Raw genomic sequence first — 11,761 nt, 5'->3', positions numbered from 1 at the left:
ATAATAATAATAATAATAATAATAATAATAATAATAATAATAATAATAATAATAATAATAATAATAATAATAATAATAATAATAGTAATAATAATAATAATAATAATAATAATAATAATAATAATAATAATAATAATAATAATAATAATAATAATAATAATAATAATAATAATAATGATAATAATAATAATAATAATAATAATAATAATGATAATAATAATAATAATGATAATAATAATAATAATGATAATAATAATAATGATAATAATAATAATAATAATAATAATAATAATAATAATAGTAATAATAATAAGGTTGACGCAAGCCAGATTTTATTTTGATATTTGGGGGAAGTTATATTTCATTCCGAACCTAAAGTTTCCGGTAGTACACAACTTTCATGACGTCGAATTTTGTGTAACTGAACGCATATTTTATATTCTTATATACCTTTATGCGTCACCTGTAATATAGGATTTAGTGATCGACTGTTCCAGTTGAAAGAATTGACTATTTATTTATTGTGCGTTTTTAAAGTTATATATACATAAACAACGAATATAGGTATATAAATATTGTATATATCTGGTTACTTGACCTTTATTTTGAATTAATCTTAATATTTTTATCTTAGCTGTGTGTATTCAAATTGGAGCTCTATGTTATCAATTTTCTTTATAATAGTAATTTTGCATATAAAGTTGTGACAAAAACTAGTGAAGCTGTTTCATAAAGAGTCTTAATTCAAAAGTCATAGAAACAGTTAATGAAAATGAACAGAATTTTAATTTTTAACAATTCCTACTTAAACTAAATTGAATAACAAGTTGCTACTTTATGAGAAAGATAGTTTCAATGATTTAAAACTCATCATAAAAATTCATCACAAAAGTTAACACATATTAACAACTTTAACAAAGATAAATATGGTTAATATATTATTAGATTTTACTTTTTAAATAGATATGACTGATCATATTGATCTGCTTATTTTGGAGCGTGTAGCAAATCTAGGAAGTGTTGATACCTATGAGTTATCTAAAGAGTGTGAAAAAGATCACCAGATTTTTGTTGGCGCTGTTAAAAGACTTCAATCTCTTGGAAATGTGAGTTTAAGTTAAAGTTTAAAAAAAGTTTAATAAAACCAAAGTAATGATCTAATACATCAGTATTATATTAAATGTATGTAAGTATGTATGTATGTATGTATGTATGTATGTATGTATGTATGTATGTATGTATGTATGTATGTATGTATGTATGTATGTATGTATGTATGTATGTATGTATTTACACACATGTACACAAGTATTGTCCCAAATAAATTTATACTTTAAGTAGTTGTAGTTATATTTTCTATTATCATGCAGTTTGCTCTGAAATATCAAAGTAAATTATGTCAAAGTTTATACTACAAAACCATCAAAAATTTTATTTTTTGGTGGTTTTGTAGTATAAACTTTGACTTTTATAAATTCTCTAAATAAAAATGAAGTACAATATCATAAATTTTGTTTGTCTAAAGTTTTAGTTTCTATTCCGATCAGTTTTAGTCTCTATTCTTATCAGTTGTATTTTTTACTTGCATAAAGTTAGTAAAGTTGAAGTAAATTTATAGAGTTAATTTGGAATTTTAGAGTGCACAAAATAATTTTTTAAAACAAATATCACATTGTTAGACATGTTACTGACAAGTTATATCTGTTATAATTTTAAGTATAATATACAAAGATACAATAAGAATGATATGGCATATAAGATGTGATATAACGTATAGTACAAAGAGCAAAATAGGACACAGCAGCAACATCCTGCAAGAGATTCTCATGACACTTTTTTTCTTTTGAGTAATTTTTCTCTTGTTCTCTTTTTCCTGGTGTTTAATCCATCTCTACATGGTTTGCAATTTCGGGACCCAAATATCAAATGACAGCAATCAGAAATGCAGAAATAAAAAAGTTGTTCACTGTTGTAGCATCAGCAAACTTAGTGATGTTTATCAGGGGGTCTAGGAAGCTTACAGACTACCATTTTGAAATTAGGAATAGATGGAAAAGGTTCTTTCCTTAAAGTTAGCTTCACCCATATTCTTATGGAAGAAAACAAATAACTCTACAAACAATAAATATGACAACTGTAAAAAAGGAAATGCTGGTAGCAACATCACAGGACACTCAAGAAAATTATCAGAATGTAAATGTTGTCCTTGACCTTATCCAAGTTCAAGAGAAATGTCACACAGATTATTTGGTTATCTTATGTTACCTTAATCTTGCAAATATCCTTTGTGGTATTCCCACAGCAGCTAGCATCCATGCTGTTGATATGATGTTTCATCATTAAACCTTCAAAATTCTGGTCATCCACATACATTGAAGGTGTTTAACAACACCATACACTTGCCAATCCTTGAGATTCTTGACCACAAACTTGTGCTTAAAACTGTTCCTCCAATGGAACTCCATATACTCTTTGATTAGTCAAACACTTGTGTAAGAACCTCTGTGGTCTTAAGCCAATTACAAAAAAATGATTAACAGCACTGCACCTCCGAGTTCAGCTCCGGCATGGTGTTCATTTCAATGGGAATGACTGCATAAAGCCTCTGAGAGTTATAAACAAGTTGCAAGAATTCTCTAAAAGATAATGCTCTGTGCAAGCTTTTAGTTTCATTTATACTCTTGTTGATGTTGTCAAAGCTTTTTATGTTTTCATTTATACTCTTGAAGATGTTGTCAAAGCTTTTGATTTGGCAAGAATTTGGACTCAAGTAAAGTTATATCAATCTTCAAGTTTCAGTTTTCAAGTTTCAATTTCAAATTTTCAGCTGAAACATCTAGATTTACTTCATTTCACTCATAACCATGTTTCATTCCAATTAAAACTGGCATTTAAATTTGATGCCAAATTTGAGCAGTTGCTGTTAACCATCCTAATTAAAGTGAGACATTAAATTCTAAAATATTTCAAGCAAAGTTATTTCAATCTTCAAGTTTCAACCAAAGTTCCACGCATTGTTTTATCACATTCCTCAATTCATCAAAATGAAGAAAACAGCCTTAGGGATCTTCAGTGAACAGGGTACAGAAGCTCTTCATTCCAATTTTAAGGGGTACTGGGTAAATAAAAACAAAATCACACCCAAACTTTGCCAGCCAACTGCTCGAATTTGGCATCAAATACAACAGCAACAGTCCAAATCACAAATTCCTATCAGAATATTCTTTAAAAAAATGTCTTTTTAAAAAATATTCTGATAATATCTTAATTTATGCAATGGTATAAAATTATGCACAGATTTTTATACAATAAGAAACTAATGAAGAAAATTGTTACTTCTATACAAGAAGTCAAAACTATGCTATGTACAATCAATTTCTATAGAAATTAGAAAAACAAATTAAAATTGAGAATATATGAAATTTTATTTGTAATTTTCTAAAATTTGTATATTACAAATTTTTGCAAGTAACAAACTTTAGGCTTTTTTTTATTTGAAAATAACTTTTGCTATGGTTTAAATCTGTTCGTAGAATATGTTACTTTGCACATTCCTGATTTTAGATATGTGCAAGAGCACATTAGTTCATTTAACTTCTTAAATAAAAATATAAGTTAGACTGATTTCATGACTTTTACAAAAGTAGTTTTAGCAATGAAATTTTGTACCACGGTTACATTACAACTTAATGCAAGTAGATGTTCTATTGTAAGTGTTGAAACGTTTTAGAATTTGATATCTCACTTTAATTAGGATGGTTAACAGCAAATGTAAGTTACTAAGAGTCATTTCAAAGTTGAAATTACAATTCAAACGTAAATCAGTAAAGAGCAGTTCAAAATTTGTTTAATTAATTTAATTTTACAAATTTTTTACCTGCCACAAACTGCCAATCAATAAACTACGATAAAGGTTTTTTTTTTATTATAATATTTGATTTTCTAGAGTTTTATAAGAAATTTAAAAAAAAGTTAGATTAATCCTAAAATCTAAAAAAGACATAAAATATTAAATATTTTATTTAAATAAAATATAAAAATATTTAAATCAAATGTTAAAAACTATATAAATCTAAAAAATCTATTATTATTTTAATGCACAATTACTGTGCTACAACTTTAAAGAATCAGTAAAAGATAAATATTTTATGATTGATGAAATGAACTCTTTAAATTTTTTATTCTCAAAAAATCTGAAAATATTTTTGTAGGTGATACAAGCAACATTGCGTCAGACAGAAAAATGGGTATTAACTTCTGAAGGATTGCACATGGCTGAGGCTGGTAGTTACGAAGCAAATGTGTTCAGAGGGGTTCCTGCTGAAGGTCTTTTGCAAACTGATTTACAAGTAATTCTTGTTTTGTGATTTTAGTTTTTTTTGTTCTATAAATCTTAAGAATTAGTTATTTTTTAATCTTTTCCCATCAATTAAAATTACATTTTTTTTACTTCAAATAGAAACTTTCTTTGGGAAAAAATTCTAATATTGGGTTCAGTAAAGCAATGTCTGAAGGATGGTTAACTCTTGATAAATCGTGCGAAGGTGGACCGAGAATTCACAGAAAAGTAATTTACTTGTTTCTCAGATTAAATGAAAACAATTGTTTGAATTTATTAAAACCTCTAAAAAGTTTGACAAGATTTTTAAATAAAAAGAAAGAAACAAAACTGTTAAAATTAAATAATCAAATGTTTTAAACTAATTCGTTGTGATTTCAACCTCTCAGCATTAATATTAATTTTAGATATAACACAAAACAATGTTTAAAAAAGTTTTAATAGAAGTTGGTTTTGAGCAAATGCTTATAATTTCCTCTGGTAGATTTTTATCTTTAAATTGATTTAAAATAACCAGTAACATGTTAATAATAAAGTTCAGATTTTTGTTGTTCCCTTAAAATATTTTTTTTATTTAAGACTTGTGTGCAAGCTAATTGAATAGGTCAGATTTGGTTTTATGACACTTTTTATAGGTTGATTCAATAGTTGATCATGTACAAGAAATGCTTAAAAAAATACATCTTGGCGACACTACAAATGTTGATGAATCAAAAATTAGTGATCTTAAAAAAAGGAAACTTGTTACAAAAGAGTAATCTTTTTTGATTTTTGTAAAAAAGTATTTTTATGACAGAAAGTGATTTTTATTTTTTGCTGAGTTTTTTCTAACATTCATTAAATATCATAAACCCTTATGTTGTTTCAGGGTTCTTAAAAGCTACGTTGTTACAAAAGGGGATGATTTCACATTAACTGTTCAAAAGCCTGATGCAGATTTAACGACAGACATGTTAACAAGGTTAGATGTTTTTTTTGTTTTTTTTGTTACCACCTCTTTTTATATTAAATAGGGAATAATCTCTTTTGAATTGCTTTTATCCTTCTGTGTTTTGTTTTGTGAGGTTGTTACACAAGCTCATAAGTGGTAACAAATTTTAAAGTATTAATAAATCCATAAGTATTGAAAATTGTGCTTTATACCTTTTTAATTAATATAATTAAGTTTGCATTCTTTTCTTGATGAATTTTAAATGCAATTTTAAATATTTTTTAAAAATAAATTTCTTGGTTAATTTTAAATTTTGGATTATTGTAAAAGATTTTTTAGATTTATATAGTTTTTAACATTTGATTTAAATATTTTTTTATTTTATTTAAATAAGATATTTAATATTTTATGTATTTTTTAGATTTTAAGATTAATCTAACTTTTTTTTTAATTTCTTATAAAACTCTAGAAAAATAAATATTATAATCAAATAGGGTACTTGCATAGTTTAAATTGAGTGATATTTCTTTGGTAAAATTTCTTCTGAAAATTTTGGTTCGCTTAAAATCATAGAATGATATGAAATACGTTATTAAAATGTTAATATTTAACAAAAAATTTGCTTATTAAATCAGTTTTGTGCAACAGTGACATGACGTTACCACAAGTAGTTTTGAAATAAAATTAAAAAATCATTCAAATGCAAATATATCAAGTTTGAAAAATTCCCACAAGAAAGAGGTCATCTTATGCTGCTCAATTTAAGCATACGATAATTAAGTATTCAGAAGGTTAAAGTAATTAGGTATAGGAAGAAAGTTTAAACTAAAAAAATGCTAGTACAGAATTAGAGAAAGCATGACAGTTATAAAATTTTGGATTTAATTTTGAAGATTAGTTTATACATCTAGATGTATGATTGTCAACATTATATTTATTCATTATTTTTTGATAATTTCAATTTTTGTAAGTAAAGCTTTTTTTTTTACTATGTACAATCATTAAATATTTATATATTTATAAATATTCTTTTTTTAGTGGATCATGGAAAACAAAAACATTTAAAGAATATAATTTTGATGCTCTCGGTGTCCCTCCGACTTGTGGTCACCTACACCCACTTATGAAAGTTAGAACCCAGTTTAGACAGATCTTTTTAGAAATGGGGTAATTTTGTATGTGGATTTACAATCAAAATAAACTATAATAAAAACATTTTTACATCATGTTGATACACATTTATTTCTAATCTTCTCAAATACATCTCTCATTTTCTTCTCTTCTTTATCATGCTGAATAATCATTTTGTGTTTGTTTTCAGTTTCAGTCTCAGTCCTCTTTATTTTATACATTTATTTATTTTGTTAAATGTAATATATTTAATGATAAATATTTATAAGTGAAGAAGTTTTGGAAAACAAAGAAATTTTTTCTTAGTTTCACTGAGATGCCAACAAACAACTTTGTTGAAAATTCATTTTGGAACTTTGATGCATTGTTTCAGCCTCAGCAGCATCCTGCAAGAGATTCTCATGATACTTTCTTTCTTTCAAGTAATTTTTCTCTCTTGCTCTCTCTTTTGATTATTTGCATTTTGTAAATGAGAGGTAGTTACTTCTCATTCACTATTTTTTAAATATATACTTTTTTTTCTTTTTGTCATTTTATTTGTGAACTTTATTTTTTATTTCCAACTTTTTAAAAAATTTGATACCATGATTTTTTTTAATCCCATTTTTTTTGTAGAACCACAATATGCAAGATTAGATGAATTCCCACGTGATTATTTAGAAAGAGTTAAAAATGTTCATGAAGTTGGTGGTTTTGGATCACAAGGGTAAGTGAGGTTTGGGTCACAAAGTCAAATGCTCTTAGTACAATATTTGGTTGAATTGACAAAATAGCTAATAATACTAATTATTATTTAACTCTTCCAGTGAAAATAAATTTTAATTTCAAAAAGTTCTGAATTATAGATACAAATCGTTTATCTCTAGAAAAAATGTTGTCCTCCAGTTTAATGCCTCCTTTTAAAAAGGATCCTAAAGAGGAGTTAAAAGTTAACAAAAGCAAGAAACAAAAGTTTTACTGTTTCAGGTACCAGATGAAATGGCAATTAGAAGAGAGCAAGAAAAATATATTGAGAACACACACAACAGCAGTTAGTTCTAGAATGCTCTATAAACTAGCTCAACAGGTCTGTTCTTAGGTCTAAATATTCATATCATACGAGTAAAGAAATTCTGCATTTTAGAAACTACTTTATAAATTTTTTTTTTTTTTTTTTTTGACTAAAAGTATTTTTTGGTAAAAGATGGCTGCAATTTTTTTTCAAATTTTTTGTTATAGAAAAAGTTTAGACCGGCCAAATACTTTTCAATTGACCGTGTCTTCCGTAACGAATCTCTTGATGCAACACATCTTGCAGAGTTCCACCAGGTAGAAGGTTTGGTCGCCGATCGTGATTTAAGTCTTGGACATCTCATAGGAATATTGTATGAATTCTTTAAGAAATTAGGTAAAAATAATTGTCAATTGACATTAAAGTATTTTGGTCTGATTCTTGAACTAAAAGGAAAGAAACCGAAAGAGTATTTTAAAATAATTTTTTGTTTCTTTACTTTTACTGTTTGGTAAAAACGATTTTTTAAATTTTGGATTCTGAATTAAAATATTTATTAGAAATTTGAAATATTAAATTTGAACCTTTTTTTTTCCCCGTTTTTTATGGGATCATAAACAGCTATCGTATTGTGGCGTCATCTGTTAGAGCAAACATTTTTTTAATGATTTGTAATTTTTAAGGAATTGAGAAATTACGTTTCAAACCTGCATATAACCCATACACTGAGCCAAGTATGGAAATTTTCAGCTATCACGAAGGTATGATTATTTTATTTACGACTTCCTAGAGTTCCTGTTTCAATTTGTTAATATTTTAAAAGCCTTTCGTGGGTCTTTAAATGTAGACTTTTTTAAGGGTTAAAGAAATGGGTAGAGGTTGGTAATTCTGGACTCTTCCGACCTGAAATGTTGCTCCCTATGGGTTTACCACAAAATGTATCTGTTATTGCTTGGGGTGTGTCTCTAGAACGGTAAAGAATTTATTTTGTTGGTGATTTGTTTCCTTTTGTTTTTCGGTGAATATTATTTCTTGAGTTTAGTGTGAACACCAACCCGGTATATTATAAGTTTAATAAAATTAACATATTTACAAAAAAGTTTATAGAAAGAAAAGCTTATATTGAGTTATTACTCTAGTGCTTGCTCTTTATTAGTTTTTCCAATTTCTTATTTTATAGGCCAACAATGATCAAATATGGAATAAAAAACATTCGTGATTTGATTGGTCATAAGTTAGATTTAGATATGGTCCATACTAATCCAATTTGTAGGCTAGAAAAGAATTAGAATGACGTCTTTCGATTTTTTTTTTTTTTTTTTTTTTTTTTTTTTCTGAATTTATGAGTTTAAGCAGTAATCTCATCCATATCTGTTTTCTTATTCAACGTCGAAGATTTTAATTCACGCAGTATCTAAGTTAAAAGTTAGTAATAAGTTTATGACAAGTTAATAGGAAATAAGTAAATAAGCCATGAGCACATTTTCTTGACCAAAGAAAAAAATGCTTCCACTAACAAAAAAATTTATTGTACTAAAAATATAATTGTGTTAGAGGACCAATGTTCTCAAGTTATGCCCCCCGTTGAAATTAATCCGAATGGAAGTTTAATTGAAAAGTACCTCTTTTAATACTAATAAGTCTCAATCAACTATTATTAAAAAGTACTGCAACATCGCATCTCATAAGATGTCAATCTGCATTCCTTTTACATAATTCACATTAACGCAAGTAAAAATTCCGCTGTTACCATTAAAAACACAACCTCTTCCTCCTTCAATAGCTTCGCAGAGTGTACACCTGTTACAGTATCAAAGAGAAAGTGCACTAGAAAAAAAAAGTATTTTAGAACTAATTGGGTGGGGGGGGGGGGGTAACTACGAAATCCAAAAAGTAATATCTGGAATAAAGAAGAAAACTCAAAGAGAGGAACGAGATCCTTCGAAACTTTTCAAAAATGTCTGTCTCTGCAACATTGCTTTTTGTTAACAATTTTGAAATTGTTTTGAGAATATATTTTCTTTTGTCAATTTTAATGTACGTTCAATTCATTTAATCATAATCACACAAATATAAGATCTGAGTCGTCACTCTCAGAGTTGAACGAGTTAATTAAACAAGAACAATCAAACGATTCACGAAGCACATAACCTGTAAATGTATAAATCAACTTGAAATGCTCATAACAAAGAAAAAACCATTTAAATCTTAATTGTGCTGCAGTAAGTGTAAAACAAAATGACATGTATCCCTCAGGTAATGTCGGGTTGAGACTAGGCTAAGCTAAGCTAATTGTACATTCACTATTCACAACAAGTGCCATCAGCAACAAAACATACTTATCCTAATTCTAAAAGCCTACATATTTTTATGAAGATAGGTAAGTTCTGATAGAAGATTGCAACGTTTAATGGAAGCGATGTTCTTAGGTGTTGTGTTCAGACGCTCTGAATTGACACTAGTCGCTGGGATTGCCAGAAGTGATTGAGCAAATTTACTAGACAAGAAAAAAGACTTTTATTTTGCCTCCACCATATCAGTGGACAGCCATTGCGCCCAATCGCCATATCTTTGAAATATGTCTTCACATTATGATCAAGTGCACTCGTACTTGAGACGTCAGCATCAGCAATATTGTCGTTGGTTGCAATTACTGACATTATGTTTCAAAGGATTTCCACAAGCATGTTGATTGTATTGCTAGGGTAGACTGTCACTGAGTAACGAAACTGGACTGGTGTTGGTCCTGGACCTAGTAGTTCATTGAGTAGTTCACTAAACCTTTATATGTTGGTCGCCAGCTTATTAGGTTGTTTGCAGTAAAGCGACTTGTACCTGAGATCTACCAGTGTGTAAACTGCATCTGGCTGAACCTAATAAAATAGTGCAGTATATATTAAATAAGTATGACTATGATTATATATATTAAATAAGTATGACTATGATCAGTAATGGAATTAAAGTTAAAGAAAGCTTTATATGGAAATAGGTAATTAATAGTTAGTGCGTGATTGATAATGACAGCGAATGTCGAAAAAACACTGAAATAAACATATCTGAGTGTTAGTGTGTAAATAATTTTTGCTGTTAACTCGTAAAAAGAAGGAAATCTCCGCTATAAAGATGTCTTCGCGCTAGTGAAATTCCAGAGCCTCTATTTGCAACACCACTGATGAAGCCTTCTAATTTCTTGTGTAATTCACGCAGAGCTGGTATTTTCATAGATCACGTTGGGTAACCTTCACCACACTCACCACACTCACCGTTGGGTAACCTTCACCACATAGCTCTCTGCTTGCCTATTCAAAAAGACATTAAATCATTACATAACCCTCGGCTAGTTTCCATTCATTTGTAGTGTGATTCTCCACCTTGCCAGTTAATTCAATTTCGGCTGATAAGGGCGCTTTCTCTTTTATAAGGTGTTGAATCATGTAATAGTCGGAACTCCAACGCGTTGATGCATTTATAATGAGCTCACGTTCATCTCCATTTAATTGTCTTTTTTTTTTTTGAGGCTGGCATCATTAATTGATAATTGAAGCCTACGAGCAAAGCAAGGTAAGTTTTGGCACATGTTCATGGTTGCTTTCACATTACTACGATTTTCTCAAAGAACGTATATTGTTACTGTTTTTTGTAACGACTAGCCTTCAATTGACTTCAAGAGATTTCAAGAGATTCTAATAGTGCTTTGCTTGTACGTGACACAGCCACGAATGGTTTATTTTCCAGTGTATGTAATTGCATTTGAAAATCAGCATTTAAATTTATCAAACAAAAAATATATAGGAATCCAGTACGCGAGAAGACCAAATGTCCGTGAAAAAACAATAAGATGACATGCCAACAAACTCAGTAGTAATGCGATCAATCATTTCTCGTTTCAAATTTTTGTACATAGTTGGCACAGCACAGTCCACAGTTTTGTTACAATAACTGACTGTTGTTTTCCAACTTCGTTTTCTTCCTTTTTTTATTTTTTTTGCTTCTTGTGCCCTTTTTTTTATCATGCTCTGCTGATTCCTTTTTTTATCATGCTCTGCTGATTCCTTCTTATGATAACTTCTCAGGAAAATAAATAAGCCAGTTGTAGATGAAAAAGGACAAGATATTTTTTGACTGCTTTTTCCAGTTTTACAAAAACCAAAAAAAGTATCGTTAATTTTACGCCTATCAAAACAATTCCAAATAACGCTCCTTACTCTCTCGTCCTCCATTTTCAAGCCTTTCAGTAATATTTTACTAGCACTTTACAACGATTTTCTAAATATCGAACTAAGGTTTGGAACTCGAAATATATTCAATTAATTAAACACCTTTGATTTGAGTTCGATTATCGAATAAACTCGAACTCGAAATTTCGAGT

The 11,761-nt window shown here is 28.3% G+C and overlaps 1 protein-coding gene across 1 annotated transcript; it reads left to right on the top strand.

Moving 5' to 3' along the window:
- The first annotated feature begins 356 nt into the window (after positions 1-356).
- Positions 357-8,696, top strand: LOC145189021 (phenylalanine--tRNA ligase alpha subunit-like). The gene is made up of 14 exons (XM_090088829.1): positions 357-564; positions 964-1,106; positions 4,212-4,349; positions 4,460-4,567; positions 4,975-5,093; positions 5,208-5,300; positions 6,309-6,437; positions 6,708-6,823; positions 7,017-7,107; positions 7,368-7,467; positions 7,620-7,788; positions 8,076-8,153; positions 8,251-8,365; positions 8,573-8,696. Exons 2-14 carry the CDS (start codon positions 966-968, stop codon positions 8,679-8,681), a joined length of 1,506 nt encoding a protein of 501 aa, XP_089944955.1. The 5' UTR covers positions 357-564; positions 964-965; the 3' UTR covers positions 8,682-8,696.
- Positions 8,697-11,761: the final 3,065 nt, after the last annotated feature.

The sequence above is a fragment of the Hydra viridissima genome, unplaced genomic scaffold (assembly GCF_058129835.1).
Source record: "Hydra viridissima isolate aposymbiotic clone 2 unplaced genomic scaffold, HvirCarnegie_v1 scaffold_1, whole genome shotgun sequence".
NCBI lineage: Eukaryota > Metazoa > Cnidaria > Hydrozoa > Anthoathecata > Hydridae > Hydra > Hydra viridissima.
This window is presented reverse-complemented; position numbering and strand designations above follow the sequence as displayed.

Bases quoted from the DNA above. Each gene is read 5' to 3' on its own strand.
- LOC145189021 (XM_090088829.1), top strand. From the start codon at position 966: ATGACTGATCATATTGATCTGCTTATTTTGGAGCGTGTAGCAAATCTA. The intron at 1,107-4,211 runs GTGAGTTTAAGT...ATATTTTTGTAG, and splicing joins GACTTCAATCTCTTGGAAAT to GTGATACAAGCAACATTGCG. The intron at 4,350-4,459 runs GTAATTCTTGTT...TACTTCAAATAG, and splicing joins TTTTGCAAACTGATTTACAA to AAACTTTCTTTGGGAAAAAA.